We start from the raw sequence: 19,088 nt of genomic DNA on the forward strand, positions 1-19,088 counted from the left end.
GACTGCAATGGAGAGCCAGCTGCAACTTTGCAACCTTTACTGTTACAAATTCATCTAACAAAACTGACAAATGACTTTTTTGTTATTATTTGTTAAGTTGGCTTCCTGTCAATACCATACATCCTGTGAGAGATCATGAATTGTGTTTGCTTCAGAATGCAAACAGAGCTCTTCCCTTCTAGGTTTCATGAGCTGAGAAGAGTTTTGGAGTGAAGCAGATGTTTTCATAGCATGGCAGGAAGCAGAAAGACCCAGAGAATAAAAATGAATTTTTCTTATTGCTTTGCTACAGAAAATCAGCACTTGGGAAAAAACAGAACTTCAGAGAGAAAAATGAGTGTGGTATGTTCTTTTCAATAACTGACATAATAATTGAAAATATGGTGGAAAACTTATCAAAAAGTTAAAATTATCATAGAATGAGCAATAAGATACATAGTGGAATGTTTAAAACATCAGTGATGCATCACAATCCTTCAAAATGTGTTTAAGTGTATTTGATGTTGCTACTTCACCAAAAAAAATACTGTATTACACAATTACCACTCTCCTTCATACTAGCTCCATAGTACATTTCTCATTTTAGAATAATTTAGTTGTTTGTACAAAATTTAGTGAGCAAACAATTTCATTTGTAATAAATGCAGATATTTAGTTTTTCCAAAACACTTTTAGGAAATTTTGAAAGAGAAGTTTTTTTTAATGTCTCCAAAGTTCTGGAAATCATATCTCTACACTAGGGTGCCCTATTTTGTCTCCATTCTCTGTCTTTTGGGAGAAAAAGTCTAGGATGGGAGAATTCTTGTAGTTAATTTGAAGGGAGGAAAGGAGGGAATTTTCTGGGTTGAAGAATGTCTTTCAGAATCATACACTTATGCATGATAATTAGCTTTTCTCTGAATGCATAAGAACTTTTATTCCTTTTAGGGGAATTAGCTACATTTTAAATTCTAATTTCATATCACAACCTTTTTTTCTTTCAAGTAGTCGTTCTGACTAGTTTTTCTGATTCATTCACTGTTGCCTCAAACCTTTTTAACAGGCTCTTCTTCTGAGAAATCACAGTACAGAAATAAAAATTAAAAAGAAATTTACCTTGTGTTTGTGAAAAGTGTATTTGATTAAATGTTAACTTTAAATTACATTAACTTTTACTAAATGTAGATTAAAGACTTTTCTTTTTTGACAAAGGACACCTAATCTCACTTGTCAGTGCAGATGCTTCAAAAATATGTTGCTATAGAACATGAAACATTAACTTACTGGGCTCATAGTTCCTGAAGGCAGTGTAGACATAACCTGAAAGTCTTCATACACACATATATATGTACACATAGACATACAGACACACACACACACATATATATATAAATATACATACAAGGTCAAATAGTATCTTGCACAGGAACATTATAAACTCAGACACACGATCCATAACACACACAATGATTTAAGTTTCAGGTAAAAGAGCCAAGTTTCACATTGAAGTCCAAACTTATCATCAGTAGGTGTGGTGAGAAGAGCTTACCAAAGGCACACTGCTCATGCAGGAGCACTGCTGACATTTCACAGCATGATGGCAACCTGTTCTGTCATAGCCACATAAAGGTGTGCATTGCAGATTAGTTAATGACAGTTGTTTGATCTGCCCAGGCTTTGGGCTGTGGAGTCTTGATTCTACATAGACTTTGAACATACTCTTCAATATTTATCAATACATTTCTCTTCAGATCCTGTCTGTCCATATTCTAAAAAGGTGTTAGCAGAAATTCCAATAGGTATTCAAAGCTGAGTTTTGTAGGCATTTGTATTGTGTTCTTTACTAGCACTGATTGTGCTGTACCCATTAGCAGTGTCTGTAATATTATACTTTGAGGTGCTTAAGTTACACCTGTGTTAGAAGTGAAGACACTGACTAGGACCTAAGATAAATACAGACATGTGGAGAGCCAAAATAAAATCAGTTCTGACTGTACTCTAAAGGCAAAATCATGTTTTTCCTCTTTGTAAACTGATAACACTAAAAATAGAAGCTAATGTATTCATGATCAAAAAGATACTAGTTATTTCTGTCATTCCCTAGTTCAATGCACTTTTAATATATGCCATTAATTTGTAATAAAAAGAGAGCGAGTAACAACTTTAACACACTTCCTGAATTGATGTCCAAATTTACTGCATTTCTACCGGTATATGCTGGCCAGAATTGTATAATTAGCCTAAGGCTTCACACCCCTCCTGTGCAGTTCCCTTCTTTCTGCCTTTGCAAAGTAGAATCAGGCAATCTGTTTTCTACAAGTCTGCTATACTTTATCTGAGTAGCAAGGTACGTCAAAACATGCATTTAAACGGACTGTCACTGAATACTGAACATCAAACTCTCTGAAAAATTCATAGAGGATATATACATATCTCATATATTTCAAACTACTAACATGATAAATCCCAAGTATTTTTAAAAAATCTCTACATGACTGTTGTTTTGATGTATATTATTTCTAAAAAGTAGAGTCATGGGGTTTCCGTAAACATACTTTCGTATCCAAAGTGCATCATTTTGCAATAGCTGTGGGATATAAACTATTTGGTTTTGTTCTTTGAATTTCATTGATTTGTTGGGCAATTTATCAGATGAACTATTCATCCTAAAGATGTATTTAAAAGGCTGGAGCACTAGTTAAGAAAATAGCACTTTTAAATTTTAATAAGTTTTAGAGTAATTTTCAAATACTGCAGGAAACTTTTTATAACAAAATGCTAAGTTTAATTTTTAAAAATGCCAGCATACTGCTACATAATGGGAGGTGTTGCACAGGTCAGAAAAAACACCCTATAAGTTGCTTTGCTCTGTGAAAGTTAGAGCTGATGGAATTCTTTGGCACTCCATTTTCCTCTGTATGTGTAGCTGAATATTAACAGCAGATTTCCTGGTGCTCTATTTTATTTCCGTTATCCACTGTGGCCATGTTGCCCTGCTCCCACCCCACTGACCTGCAAAGCCTTGCCACACAAGATATCTGCTTTTCTCTCTTGAGTCTGGATCCATGCAAAGCAGCTGCAGCATTTTCACAGCAAAGCCTCAACATCACCTCAAGGATATGATTTGCAAAGAGAGATGGAAATTTACTACCAAAAAACCTTCTAACTCTGGGCCCGAACCTCAGCCTTTCAGTCCTCTCACTCTGCAGTTAAGTAAAACATCTACAGTGGTGTCTACACTGAAAATTTGTAATCACATGCTGCACATCACAACCAAAAGTAACACTGACTTACATATTTCTTTTCCTGTTTCTCCAAATATCCCTTCATACTGAAGAGGAGATATTATATAAAAAGAGCAGACTTCTGATACAACAGTAGGTTTGATCCTAAAAACATTACTACAAATTTTTCTTGTGTCTAAAAATAAATAGCCAATTATTAATTTTGAAATAATGTACACATACAATAGATGTACAAAATCTAGTAAAGGTTACTATTGGTATGTCAAGTATTGAAAATTACATTCTATATATACACCGTGATAAATATAAAACACTGAATTTAAGTATGATGCACTGTTTTGTTTTACACATACCATATAATAACTGTTGATCTTTTTGCACAAGCACTATTCTCTTCCAAGGCTTAATTGCAGATAGCTCAAAAAAAAAAAAACCCAACCTCTTAATTTTAGGTAATATACAAAGAATACATGCAGGAGATTAATTTCCTTCCACTTTCACTCAGTCTTCAATAAGTTCAGACAAATCAGTACCTAAAGCCATATTTTAAAAATTGCAGTGAACAGGAACTTTGCCATATATTTTAAGAGGACAAGATCACACCTCTAGAGAGGTCATGTTGGCTATTTCACCACAGCCATTTGAGATAAGTTTCAAAGATTGAAATGAGCAATTATATCGACAGAGAGTTTCCTCTTGGTAACTGGACCGCTACACAGAATTCACTGTTTAATTACATACAATTTTAACAGTTCTCATAAAACAGATAAAATTCCTAACTATAGTGATAAATCTATAATAGATGCTTATACCAGAGTAGTGAACTGGTGCAGTGTAGTTCAGCTCTCAAAAACAAGAATATGAATCTATTAAAGAATAGCCAATTTCATTATCACATTGTCAGCAGATGATTGCAAGTACACTTGTTTCCTTTGGCATTCTGCTTTTGAGGGGAATACAACAACATACAAATGTCTATAAAATCTGCAAAAAATAAATACTGGTATCTAAACTGATCCAAATATTCAGAGAATCTCTTAAGAGTGAAACTTCATACTCTTACAAAATATGTTCTTTTAAAAAGTAGCAAGCAGCCAGTCATACAGAAGCTCAGTAATCACAACAACCAGCTTACAATAAAGAAATGATCAGGCAGTAACATTATGTATTTTGGTTTCCCTTCATCCGACTACGCTAAAATATTCTAAAGAAAGTAATGAATACAAGGTTCTCTATAATAAGCACCTCTATACATCTCTAACAAGCACCTGAATTAGAAGAGAGATGTGCAATCAGTTACACATAAGATTCAGAATAACTTTCTAAATAGCATCTTCTCTGCATCTTCATGGAAAAAATCCCACCGAGACATGATACTGCAACAGCTATCATTCTTGTTACCAAAACAAAGAACTGCTCATGTGTTTTTACTCACTGAGAAACATGGCTCCCATCAATCGTGAAATCAAAAACAGTTCATAACCATAATGTAAATACAATATGTATTTTGGTATATGAAAAACTACGGCCTCACGTTGCCAGGAGGAGGGATGAGAGCCTCCAACAGTGGGAATTCCAAGCCACACCTGAATCAGTGCTGAGCAAAGAAACCCTGGCTCCTCTTGCCTCGGAGAAGTTTAGCTCTGGCTACCTATTTTATGCCTTACGCATGCAGAGACAAAATGACATCACGGTAAACATTCCCACGAATGCCTCACATACTAAAGAATTAATAAAAAGAATGACTTAATTGCATCCGTTCCCACGGTGATCCTTGCAGTACAAACGTATAATATAGCTCCTACCCCACAGGTATCTTTGTTTCTTGGCCTTTTTGAACTTCTGCATTGTCATCATTCACCAATGACTTACTATGATTTTTAAATATCCAGTGTTTGTAGCTGGTTGATGCATTGATTACAAACAAACAGCAACAGACTAATTATAATTGAAATGTTTTTCTTAATCATGTAATTTTTTTAAATTAATAGCTACTTAAGTAGCTATCGCAGTTAACGATTTACTTTTCAAAACAGAAAAATCAACACATGAAAACCACTGTTATTATTGGGCCATTTAAAAGCTGGGAGCTATTTATAAATACCTCGTGCTACAAGGTATTATTAAAAGATACTCCTTAAAAAGTAGAAGTGAAAATACAAAAAAACCACCCACAACTGGGCTAGCAGAGCAGGCAAACGTAACACTCGATTTTTCACTTCAGAGGAATGGGTTAAATAAACTAAGATGGTATCTCTTTATTTTATGGGATATTCCCTGACATCCTAAATCTTCCACCAAGGTAATTCAGCCTGTATTTTTTCCCAGCAGCAGAGAGAATGAATCACGTATTTGGGGACAACCCGACGGTTTCCTTGAACGACGCCTAACCCCCAACTCCACACACGGCCGCGCAGGGGGGGCACAGGCGCAGCTCGGCCGCCCAGGGGCGGGGCGCCGCCCGCGCGCCCCGCCGGCAGCCAATCCCCTGCCGCCGCGCGCGCCGGCCGTTGGGAAAGCGCGGGCTCGGGCGGCTCGCGTGCCCCTGCCAGGGGAGGGTGACGAAGGTCCCGTGCCTCGAGGAAGGGTGGGGGGAGCTGCTGGGGTCTGGGCTCGGCCGCCCTCACCCCCTCCTCTTCCTCCGAGGGCTGCGACGGGGGAGTGAAGACACCCTCCCCGGGAGGGAGCACCACGGGCAGGACAGGAGAGAATCCTTTTGTCCCCCTGAAGAGGCATAGACACACCAAGAGCTAGCAGGTCTGTTTCTTTTCACTGTATTTAACATCATGTATTTAACATATCCCTTAGCCTGGGCACAGAAGAGGCTTATCTGTCACTACCAAGAGCTGGCAGGACTTCATACAGCATCATACACTGTAATGGTCAAGTCACAGCCAACCCAAGTTCGCTGCTGAGTAAGAGCACAAGTCACTTTAGTAGCACCACCCGGAAGAAAGATGCCTATTTTCACAGGACTGGAGCACTAGCCTACACAAGCCAGTACTGTACTTCTATTATAGTCAATTTTGTGACCCATTCAAAGGTGGTATAATTGGATATAATTAAATCACTCAAAGATGAGTTTTATATTAAGCTTGTGGTCACTCTTCCCTGTTCATTTGCTAGAACAAGGACATTTTTGATATCAGAAAAAGGTAAGTTTCCTGCTCAACAATACTGTATTAGTATTTGTTCACTCATCTTACCCCATACAAATGTTTGATAAGGTTCAGAGACTGCTCAGTCCCTGGAAACACCTCTACACTACACTCCTGCTACTTTTGCACTCACCCTAGAATGTTGAACTCATTTGTTATCTTGATGAGAAAAATCATTTGAATCTTAAGCACCAGTTTCACATAGGTCCAGGAACATTTGTTACAGTTAAGATACAAGTGATTATTTTATTAGTACATACTGAGTATTTGGCAATAAGGCTTCTACAAGAAATCTGGATCCCTGCCCCAAATACACAGAACACTGACAAGTTTACTACTTCAGTCATGTTTCATATTCATTTCTGACACTCATCTAAGTGGCTCTGGTTGTTTGCTATTGTTCACTTTAGCATGATAGAACTTGTTTGCTAATTGAGGAACAGAACTCAGAGGCAAAGTTTTGGCCTTTAAGAGTTTAATCTTTACAGGTACATATACATCACAAGGCTCTAACTTTCATTTGTATTGGTAGGCAATAGCTTCTTCCTTAAATCCCCAGCATTAGAGTTCAGGATTTTGTTTTATGGCACCTGTAATCATGAAGCTACACAGCAACTCAGCTTTAGTTTAACTTAAGGCCATAGCCATGTGCTTTGAGCTTTATGATATGTATATAATCATTTGGAGTACAAAGATGAAAGACAAGGCTGAGCATATCTGAGTGCCAGAATTCATACTGCTTGTGCAATCAGTATTAGTTCAACCTCCTTTTGATCTTATCCATTACAATTAGTTTGTGGTAATATGATTAGCTAGCATACTCTCACTCCTCCCAGGATTCCCACTCCATGCAATGGGAAAAACTAGGGATGAATGTGTAGTGTATCCAAGGAAGAGTTCACTTTTCAGTCTAATCTTCCACTCCTACACCAGTACAGACAGTCTTCAAATTGGATGTTACCATTCCTAGAAGTTTAGCATATGCAATTATAGTTTTGGCCAAGCTAGATGCAGAAATTAGTAAGTTTTCACTGAGGGTGAAGATATATGTGGCCTTTAACAAACCACCACATTTGTGCTTCATGCTCTGGGCTCTGAAGTATTGCTTAAATCTGACAGACTAACATCACCTATCCATTTTTTTCTTCCCAAACTAAGACTTCAGCTTTGTTCTTTGAATGCAGTCCAAGCAGCTGAAGTTAAAATTTAAGCATGGTCTGAAAATAACCATCATTGTTTCTAATAAGCACTGTAGTACAGCAATACAAAAGCTATTAATATCTCCATTTTAATGGAGCAGAAGGGTATTGTGAATCCAGTTGTCTACAGACAGCTCAATGGACTGAGCTTTTAAATACTAGCCAAGTTCACTAGTCTAAAAGTTGCTTTACTGAATCAAGTGACTATGCCACAACCTGTATATTATGAAGCAATATTGTTCCTGTTCCTCTAAAGAGATTAGTTTCTGTAGCTTTGTTCTATTGAATGATCATCAACCAACAGAACAAAGGTACAGCCTGCATTGCTCCTTCAGCTTTCTCAATGACTACAGATAAGAACAGTAGACAGTACACTCTTTCCACAAGTTTAATAGAGTTACAAAAGGATACCACTGCTCTATATGCAACACATGACTATCCACATACACTGTATTGTCACTAAAGTCAATGGGGTATGATGTACAGATAATGATCGTTAGAATTTTCTATGAAGGTATGTCAACAGGACAATCTTTCCCCTCAAGTAAAAAAGTTTGTTTATACCTATAGCATAAATCCTTTGACTCAGATGCAACAATTTAGTCAAAGTTCAGTAAGTGATGCTTGCTCTTGTAAGGCATACTAGTTTCCACTTGGACTGAAGTTTATTTCTGCTTGGAGAAATACTCTTTACTTTTCTGAACATCAGGCTTGATGGTGTCACTGCCAGGCTTCCAGCCAGCTGGGCACACTGAAACGATAAGAATGTTCAAGTTTTACTAGCCATTCCTGCAGAACATGTTTTATACAACATTAAAGCCAACTAGCAACTCAAGAATTGTATACAGTTTAAGCAGCTATACAAGGTACATTATTCAGTGTAGCAGTATGTTCAGTTCTGTTTTTCCTCATTTTATTTGTGCACTTGGTAGTAGCAACCCAAGGAGCCAAACCAATCCAAGGAACCCTGTGAGTTTGTCTGCTGACATCCACATCTCCCCCCAAACGGTTTATAGATGCCCAACAGCAAGGGAACATGAACTCCAGCAGCCTAGGTCCAAGAAAGGCTATATAACTATTAGAATACACTTTGATGGGTTGGGGGCAGGCAGCAGGGAGAAGGGAGACAAGCTGAATTACTTATAGTTCCACTGTATGGCTATCAAAGGACCAAAGTTGTAGAAGTTGTTCTATGTAGTGCCAAACAGATTACTCAGCAGAAAAAAAAAAATCTTGCAAATTCAAAATTCCAGTGACACTCAAGTAGCCTTTTTTGCACACAGCCAAGCAAGACTCAGTGCTTGCTCCATACAAGTCTGGAGTTTAAGCTATGCTAGTCTCAGCTTCTGAGTGTTGCTATATAACTTATTCTACTCTAGCCTGGTTGAGATGAGACAACACACTCTAGTTCTGGAGGAAAAGGTTTGCCAGATTTTTGACTAATTGAGGGCATGGTAAACCCCAAGAGGCTTCATTTAAGGCATGTGACAGCCCTGTCATCCTGTATTAGGGATGTCTCCTTAACTGAGCTGCAGGATGGCACAGAAGTTCAGATGCATTTTTATTAAAATTGATTTACCAGCTCTGAAGAAAGTTAAGCACAACCAGTAGCAACACCTGTCATTAATGGCTTTATGGCAATTCTGACCAGTCTTTAGCTGGTTTCCAAGCTTTCATCTGCAGTTCTTTGTTAGTCTTTCCTGCAGAAAAGCTACCAGCCTCAAGCACCTTAATATTGCTCTGACCTCTGTGCACAGACTCTATCCATTTTCCCCTTTGTTTAGTATCACTACACATGACTACAGAGGAAGACTGGCAAGCTTTGAGCACTGCAGTGCCTTGTCCAACCATAAGACTGCTTAGCAAAGTGCCCTGTTAAGTACTGATGGCCTCAACCTACCAAGTCCACACAGTCTAAATTATGCTTGCCCTTGCAGGCAAAATTACAGCATATATTCCTCACCAGTTGCATCTCGAGTATTCTGTCTCTCACTGAAGGAAATATACAATCACTACCTGCTTAAGATATTTTAAACTGATTCAGTGCTGGGCATATTTCAGTATTAGCTCAGCACTCCATGGACTATTAACTGGAACATGATAAATATAGTATTATGATGCCCTTCAAGTAACTCTACAGACAGGCTTCATTTTAAGAGGCACACTCACTTGCCATACACAGATTTATATATGTACCTTTCAAATCAAACCTCTAACTTTCCTAGTTGAAACTGTTCTAGAAGAGCATTTAAGATTAGCAGAATTAAGAAGCCTTACCTTCTCCATGTTTATCAGCAAACTGGAAAGCCTGCAGAAGTCTGAGTGTTTCATCAACAGAACGGCCAACAGGAAGATCATTGATTGTTATCTGCCTTAAGATCCCCTTCTCATCAATTATGAACAGACCCCTACAAAAAAACCCACAAAGTTAAAACACAGCTTTTAAAAGTCAGTTTAGCATGAAGTTTAATATCCTATTGTGACAGCATGTTCTGTGATTTAGTACTACTGACACTTCTTCCTCTTCCACCCTCCCCCCCAATAATGCCTTCTGTGTATGCAAGGCATTGAATAGAAGGCTTAAACTGTTACTGTTTCAACAGGAGCTGGGAGGGGCAGGAGATAAGTCACAACATTTATGCAAGAAAACAGTTATTTAAGGAAGATACTGGCAGAAGAACAAGGGAAGAGAGAAACCAAAGGAAAGTGAATTGAAGGAGAGGCATTCTTCCATTAAAGGAGCAACTACACACACTGTTCTCAAGAAAAGCAATGGCTGACTGGCCAATGTCCTCCAGTGACCATCACATTTAAAGTTAAAAATTCAGCTCCCTCAGCAACTTCAACTCTGAATATCTGAACACAAGGCTTGGTTTTTTAATCCCTCTGTACTTTAATCACTGGATTATACCAGTAAATCACAACTCTGTAGGTCTTGCATTATATTTACAGAAGCTCACCTGCTTACATGACACTCCTGTGCTTACTAGGTAGGTAACAAGTTGTTCTAAGTAATACTGTGATCAAAGCAAGGCAGTATGCATTTACTGTCCAACTTATCAAAACTATGTGAACTCTAAACACTAAGTTTAACAGCTCTTGTAGGTGTCCAGTAGCTTAAACTAGCTTACACCTAGACTAGCCAATAGTTTCAGCTTGCAGAAGGCTTTCAAGTACATTGCATATTACCTGTATGCAATACCTTCATCCTCTTTAAGTACACCATAGTCTTTGGCAATGATGCGCTTTGTGTCAGAAACCAATGGAATTTTCATAGTACCCAAACCACCTTGCTTCCTAGGAGTGTTGATCCTAAAAATAATAAAATAGAAATTTTATTATGAAGAAAAAAAACAGTGCAAAGTATAAGGTATCATAATAGACACTGATCCTTTCTCCAGTATCACAACTGGTCTGCTATGAGACTACAGAAGAACTGACCAGTATTCTCAGTTCTGTTGGAAAGTACCTGCACTACCAATACTTCCTTAGTGCCTTTGATATTACCAGAATTGAATCCTGGGCATATAACATTGCCTACTGAAATAACTTAGCCTGTCAGAACATTGTATTCGGATAGAAAGCTGAACCTTACCAGGCAAGGTGGCAAAAGTGAGAGTCAACAGAAGCTCCAATTATTTCACAGTTAATTTTCTTGAATTCATCAGCTCTGTCACTGTATGCAATAATTTCAGTTGGACAGACAAAAGTGAAGTCCAGGGGGTAGAAGAAGAACACAACATATTTTCCTAAAAAAGTAGTGTCACCAGTTAATCTTTTTTACCTTAGCCTTTAATAGTTGTCATATTCAATAGCATAAACATTCAGATATCCACAGAGGAGAACCAGCTGGATACAAAACTACCTTTAAAGATTATATGGTGAACTGCAGGTGCCTGTTTGAGGCTTGCTATATAGGTAGCAAGCCCTATAAAGCACACAGGTGATTTTCATTTCAGCCAAATACCACTTGCAACACTATCCAAGGCCATCCTACAGCTAACAATACAAAACCTCTACCCAAGGAAGGTCTGCTGAACTGAATGCTCAAGTTTGATGAGGGAACATCTGTCTCTTGGTCTAATCCCTCAGGCCAGCTCAGAGTACACCTAGTACCTACATCAGGAGACCCTATAGTTGATTACTTACAGAATGCAGGATGCTATGTGTCTGAAAGAACAGAGACCAGAAAACATTTCAATTGTTTAGGTGACTAGTCTACACCTAATAACTGCCTTTAAGCAGCCTGAGGGCAGAGAGCTTCCAGCTAGAGATGCCTCTTTCTAAGTTTATCTGCATCACTACTTGATTACTTAAGCCTTTCACTTGGATTTAATGAGCTTCTTTTTTTGTAAGGCAGACATTTTTATAGTACTCTGGAGAAAGGAACTTCACTGGTTAGCTGAAAGAGCATACTTCCCATTGCCAGAAAACCCAAAGAGACAAGATATTGCTGTTCCACACTATACTCTGGAGATGTTGCATCATTTTCTGTAGCATGATAAAACAAGCTTGATCCAGCACTACAGTTTAGGGGAATTTTATTTTGATTAGCAGGAATTATAGTTGGGACATTTGGCCATGCTGTCACAGCTTCCCCACAGCTTTGTAAGTCTTCTCCAGCCATCATTCAGAATCACTGCACAAGTCACATACTTCAGCCCACTATTACTTTGAAACCAAATCAAAGATTTATTACTTAGATGTCCTCTCCTCCTTCAAATGTGGATACTGTATTTGTGTAATCAGAGAAGCAGATAAGCTTACCTTTATAGTCAGAGAGTTTGATGTCTTTAAACTGTCCATCTGGCATTACAGCCGTGGCAGTAAAGTCAGGGGCTGGTTTTCCAATGAACGCCTTTCCTGAAGACATCTTGATTTGGTCTAGAAAAGAGTTAATAATGGCACAGTTAAGACAGCAGTACGTTTGTACCTAAGGGCAAATATTCAAAGCATCTTATCAATTTAGAATGAATATCAACAGGGACAATGTAACAGCAGTTGGTCTTGCGGCACCAGGCTTAAGAGCAAGATTAGTTTCAGGTTTGCCATCTGGGTAGTCCACTAAGAGCAACAACATGTTTTTAATCTCAAGAAAGAATACGGTCAGATTCAGATAAATACAATGTAGGTATCCAGACCAAGCTACTAGCTAGATTGCTAACTCTACAAGATTTATGGACTGTTAGTCTCCTAAGCAAGTAACAGTAATTGTTACCTTTGACCAAGTAAAAGCTCAGTCTGGTAGAGAACTAGAGTTCTAAAGCATTCAATAAAACTTCCAGTTTCACTTTGTGAATAAGTTAGAAAGTCTAAATTTTCTAATTTAAGTGAGGAGACCCTTCAAATTTGCAAGGGAAGTTAAGACCTTGAATTTTATCTTCCTATTGATTCTAGAAGAACAGAACAGTTGTTAGCCTCCCAAGAACAATGCCCTATGTAACTACACTTCAGCCTTTTAAATAATTAAATCTTGTTTTATTTGCAAGTGGAAGACTAATAGTACACCTGGGAATAACATTTTACATTAACAATTAAAGTTATACCAAGTCTTAAACTAAGAAGGCCAGGGTTCAGGTGTTTTCTTTTTTTCCCATTTGCTTGTTTTAAGTCTTTTACTGAAGAGGGGGCATAAGGACAAAAATGGTACTTCAGGTTGCCTGCCTTAAATGTTACTGCCACACACTCTACCAGTTCTTTTACAGTGTTTCTTTTGCTCAGTCAGAGGGCAGTACTTGTTTCTCACCTTAGAATTCCAGTTACTTCTGAAATGTAATCTTTCAGAGAGATAGCACTGATGGACCTTATTTCTTCAGCTCACACAGAAATATTTTGAAGTTAACTCACCTAGCCAGCATTACAAATGTCTAGTTGACTTGGAGACACAAGCCTCTGAAAGGTTAATGAGTCTCATGTTGCAAGGGAAAACAGAGATTCACGGATCCTTCTAAGTCTTGCTGGCAAGGCACTAAGTCTGTTTTTAAGCAGCTTGAGCGCACCTCATTTGTTGGCTCCTTCTCCTTTGGCAGACACCTTCCTCCTAAAGAACTAGTCCAGAAGTCAAGAGGCTTTAGTTTTCAGCTCAAGTTTAAACTGGCCAGTTTAGCCTTTTATTGGCACCATTTTTATCTTCGAAAGGTTCTCTGCATAGCCTCACATTATAGTTATAGATAGCAATCAGCTCTAAGCCTTCACCCTTTTAACTCCCTCTTGCAACAAGCTCTTCAGCCAGTTGTTCATCCAAGCAGTTCAGCTGCAGCACACTCAGCAAGTCTTATGAATGAAGGTGGCCAGAACTATACAGCATGTTCATGGGATCTTAATGAAAAGGTCTAGTAGGATGACATTAATACTCCTGCTGTACATCTAATGTAACCATGAATGCAGGTGCAATTCTAAAACTAGTTCTTTAAAGGGGAGGGCAGCCATTGCACAGTATTTCTTTTGAGATGCCTCCAGCTGGTGAGTCTTATCTTATAAGCAATAGCTGTTTAGTCTGGAGTGCATGACCTTGCATTTTATATCACTAAATTCCATTTTTTCCCATTACTCAAGCTCAAGGTCAGCTGCTTTCTCAGTTGTATGCCAGTCCTCCTCTTTCTGTCCCATCAGCAAGTCCCCTGGAACATTTTATTAGGGATTCAATGTCAAATAAAAGCCATCAAACTTGCTCTGATACTTCCCCCTTCTAAGCTACAAGATACCATCCCCCTTTCATATAACAGGGTGAGGTGTTCAATGTCAGCTTAGGAGACATAGCTGCACTGTGCTGCAAGAGAGCCACCTGCTTCCTCTGGAGCACCCACTGCAATCTGCCAACATCTCTGCTTTTCTGTGCAGGGTTAGTCTGGGTTCTCACATGTTCTGCATGGACTTTTAACCACAGCATTTCCTAACCTGCAGTGTAACACAACACAGATTCAGTATTTTATTTCCTTTCCTCTTAAGGAAAAAGCATATAGATACTACAAGTCGAGTACAGTTTAATCAGGTCAGAATACCTGTCAATGCTTATAGCTGCACACAGCCTCAATTATCTCCAAACTGCAAATTATAAACTAGTCCAACAGTCTAACCAGAAACTCATAGCTTTAGGATATTTGAACCCTGGTGAAAGGACATTTCAAAACGCACCATCAAGCCTTCCCCTTCACTACCTTCAGATTGTCACAGAAGTGCGGTTAAGTCACTGGGCTGCGGTGAGAAATTAAGAGCGATATTGTCACAGATCTCCTCGGTTCGAGCATACCGCAGCAGGTCTGCAGACCGCTGAGCTTGCTTTGCCGAAAAGGCTCAGGAGGAAGAGTCACCGGCCCGGGTCGCTAAACTGCTCTGTGACAAACGACGGCCGCCCCCTGCACCCCCATAGCGAGCTCCCTCAAGCCAGCCACGCCCCCCCCCCTCCTTTTAATCTTCACGATCAGCGGCCTGCGTGCTGGCGGGCCGCGCTACTTAACGCGCAGCTCCCGAGACACCAGGGCGGTGGGTGGGTGGGGAGGGCCGCGCCGCTGCCGGAGCCGCCCCCCGCGAGCAGCGGGGAGAAAGCAGACAGAGGCAAGCACCTAAGAAAGGGTTAACCTGCCCTCCTCTGCCTCCCCACCCCCACAAAAACGGGAGAGGGAAGAAAGGGGGAAAAAAAAAAAACAGCAGGAGAAGGCCGGACCCCGGCAGAACCTCCTCGCGGGAAGGCTGCGGAGAGCGAGAGTTCACCCCACACCCCCTCCGCGCGCCCCTTCTGCGACCCCCTCCGCGCAGGGCGGAAAGCGAACAGCGTTTTTTGGAAAGAAAAAAAAAAAACAACAAAAAAAGCCCAACAGCCCAGAGCCCCGCACCCAGCCGCCGCCCCGGGGCCCGCGCGCACCCCCCCACCCCCATCCCCCGGGGCGGCCTCCCCGGCGCTTACACAAAGGCGAGCGGCTCGCAGCTCCCTCTCCTCGCGCCCGCAGGAAGCTCCGCAGTGCCGCAGCTCCTGCCGCGCCGCCGCCTTTATACCCGCCCCGCTCTCGCGAGGCCCGGCCGCGCCGCCCCCCGCGAAGGCAGCATGACTTGGCACATCGGCCGCTCGGGAGCGGGCGGGAGCCGCTTATCTCGGCGGGGCGCTGCCCGGCTGTTGGGGCAGCAGGAGCGTTTGAGTAAAGGGAGATAACTGTACGGAGAGGGTCCCGGGAGGTGCCGCGGACATCCCGCGCAGTAGTCACGAGCAGTTCATGGGAAGGCGATTCGGATGGCTCATTGCAAGAAGACCCTTTTTTTAATGCCTTAATATGACCAAGCTATAGTTAGTTAAAAATCAGTCGCCAAAAAAGAGGCCGAGGACCCCATGGATTTGGAACGAGGTTAAGATGAATACGACTGATGTGCCATTTAGCTGAATGGGCGTTTTGCGATTGACTTTAATATCAATAAAATCAGACCACCTAGTAACAAAACAACGTATGTGCACAGAGACTATTGCATGGGGGAGGATCGAAACTTCTGTCACCTCCCTCTGTATTATAAACTGCCTCTTCAACCTGGTATTGATTCCTAAGGCTTTCATTGATGCCGTCAGTGGGGAGCCTGGTGCAAGTCATCGAAGTCAGGCATAAAGCCAAAAATTAGATTAAGCATGATCTCTGAACTTTGGGGTGCAGGATGACAACTCTCAAAAGATGTGTTTATTCACTTCGGGGAGCTTTGTATCCTTCCCAGAGCGAATCTCCTCTGAGACACTTAGCCTGAGTGCATTCCCACATGCATTGTGTTGGGATCTAAGACTGAACTGAACAGACCTTGTATTTTGGATTGAGGTGCAAAATTTGAATTTTAAAATTACAGGGTTTTCTTTATATCTGGGTGTTAAAGGCCATAAAGGACATATCAACAACAAAAGGGCTTGCTTTAGTCAAAAGTGATAAACTTGTTTACCAACTGACTTTTGCTCCTTGTCTGTTGCAGCTTAAAGTCACGTTCCTCATACCTGTTAAAACACGATTACAAATTGTAATGTGGAGAAAACCACAAAGGATTAACAAACCTTAAATGTTAAACCATAGAATCTACACTACAGTGTAGGGGTGCTCAGTGACCATATCCCTCTGGTGATTCACCTAGGAGATGGCTGGTTTCAATACCAGATGAAATTACTCCTTTAAATATAAAACACAACATAACATGTATACATATATTTGAAAAAAAAAATCACTTTAATGCAAAGATTTTAGCTACTGTAATCTCTATTGTTACAAAAAGCTTAATCTTTTATAGAAAAGAAATGAAACTTTCTTAACATGACTCAGTAGATGTTATGACAACTGAGGTCTATAAATTGAGGAATGTATATACCTATCTATCAACTCGGGCCATGGACCCCGAGAATGGGTTAACCCCAGAAACATCAGACCATCCTAGTTAAAACTGGTAGAACAATGCAGTCTCGCTGCAATTCTAACAAATTTACCAGTGGACAAAGCAGTAGTGACTTTTTCATGGCTTCAAGCTCCTTCAATGTGCTCATTTCTCACACTTGCAGATGCATGGTATAAGTACTTTGCATAGCTACAACAATGCAGTTAGTTCCAGGTTTGTGCCTTAAGCATTGCATTTCCATTCGTATGTCCATGGCCTCATTACTTTTGATGAGTTTTTGAGCTACGTTTTCCAAACCTCTGTTTCTGGAGGTTTTGGTGTGAGAAATTGTCGGAGCTGCTCCTTGTTCAGTGATCACACGTTTCTGTAGCCTCTTTCAGTCTTTAGATGTAAGATGCTATTCAGAAAACAAGCTGAAGTTCCTCAACCAAGAAAAGGCATGCCTGTCGCAGGTGCCAGAAGAACGGAGCTCTCTCTATAGCTCGCTTCTCCTCTTTGCGCAGCAGATTAGCCTTGATGTTATGCTCTGCTAAAATAGCTGCCAGACAGGATCATCTTGTACCTGATGAGCATGGAGCATCAGCAGACCAGGCTTAGGTCTCTTTGCACCCATACATGCAGCTATGCCCAACATAAGTAATTTATGGATAAACAAAGAGGAGTGGGCTGGCCCTGCTGTGGTGGAGCACCGAGACTGTCTAGGGTGTTCAAATCAATAACCCAGACATATTTTACACGTATCATTTTGATAACAGCATCTCCCAGGCACTTTGGTTGGGAGTGGGTCCCCGATGTGCCAAGGACTGTACAAACAAATGCAAAGACATAGGTCCTATTTAAGGACACTAACATATGTTTGGGTTGCCATGTGTTTTGTTGGGGCAGAATTTGAGGATTTTGTGTAAGCGTATCCAGGACTTACGGAGTAATATGAGCCTAGTCAGAACAGTTGCTTGAACTGGGCTTGGGCTACTGGACACCTGCAACATGCCCACTGAGCGCATACACATCAGTTTTATGGCCCTTGCCATGCAGAGATGATCCAAGCGTGCCCTCTAAATCCAGCACATGCATGTTCTGTAGAGCTGATCTCTGCACGTGCAGAAAGCCCGCTGAATCCTGAACATCCTGAATTTACTGTGTATGTGCAGTACCATCAGAGGCAGAGTAAGAGTAAAATCCTGACCTTTTGTGGACAGTGGAATATAACACAGGCAAAAAGTCTAATGACTGAAATGTTCTCAAGCCCCTGGGCGTATATGCATAAGCAGTTGGTGCACACTAGATGTAATGAAAACAATTACATATCCTTAAATACACAAAGCACGTATTTGCTTTTTGTTCTTTAATTCAAATTAAGACTGTGTTTCTAGATCAAAATGTCAGTGTTACCGTTTCCTTCCCTATATACCTGCTTTTTAATTAACAATTTTTACGGCTGTATGCTTGGATGATCGGTATCTTTTGACAACAAAAGGATTTTCTCTTCTTTCCCTTATGTCTTTTACTCCCTATATATTATTGGAGGCTGAGGTTTGTTGAAGTTTTCATATTTAGCATTCACATAATTCAGGCATCTTCTGCGGCGTGAAGACTGTTGTTTTCAAACGATCTGTGACTGGCAGTGTCTCCCTAAGAACAAACCAACCCAGCACTCTCCTTTCCTCCTTCCAAGTCTTGTATTTCCTCTATGTTACTTTTTGTTGTCATTTCCTTGCACCCTCCTTCCACTTTCCTGAATTTTGCCTAAACAGAAATGCACCACAGAAAAATCTGGTCATGTGAATGCCCAAGGGAGTAATTAACCTTTGTACCTTTAAGTCTCCGTGGTGATTTAAGTCAGAGCAGTAATAAAAGAATCTGCGGCAGAATGATCTTTCAGAAAGCAAACAAAATCCTCTTCAAAGCTCTGTTAGGTATTTATTTTGCCTGCATTTCCGATAGGAGCTTACTGTACTTTTCAGATTCTCAGAGTTTATAAATTACTTATGAGAATGGAAGCCTGGAGTAAAAGTCAAAACTGGTTGTAATTTTCTTTAGTTGTAGTTAAGTTTAAATACAGAGTCCAGTACACCAGGGGATACTCTTCTCTCAGTTACAGGCCAAATTCTGCTCCTGTTGAAATCAGTAGGAGTTGTAGCTTTGACTTAGCAAGATTG

At 40.3% G+C, this 19,088-nt stretch overlaps 1 protein-coding gene across 1 annotated transcript; it reads right to left on the bottom strand.

Annotated features, from left to right (window-relative positions):
* Positions 1 to 7,955: 7,955 nt before the first annotated feature.
* PRDX1 (peroxiredoxin 1) lies at positions 7,956 to 15,613 on the bottom strand. Its single transcript, XM_026104259.2, has 6 exons — positions 15,485 to 15,613; positions 12,349 to 12,465; positions 11,177 to 11,330; positions 10,771 to 10,893; positions 9,859 to 9,989; positions 7,956 to 8,332 (listed from the first exon to the last, which is right to left on the bottom strand). Exons 2-6 carry the CDS (start codon positions 12,452 to 12,454, stop codon positions 8,247 to 8,249), a joined length of 600 nt encoding a protein of 199 aa, XP_025960044.1. The 5' UTR covers positions 12,455 to 12,465; positions 15,485 to 15,613; the 3' UTR covers positions 7,956 to 8,246.
* Between the last annotated feature and the right edge of the window lie 3,475 nt (positions 15,614 to 19,088).

This window comes from Dromaius novaehollandiae, chromosome 8 (assembly GCF_036370855.1).
Source record: "Dromaius novaehollandiae isolate bDroNov1 chromosome 8, bDroNov1.hap1, whole genome shotgun sequence".
NCBI lineage: Eukaryota > Metazoa > Chordata > Aves > Casuariiformes > Dromaiidae > Dromaius > Dromaius novaehollandiae.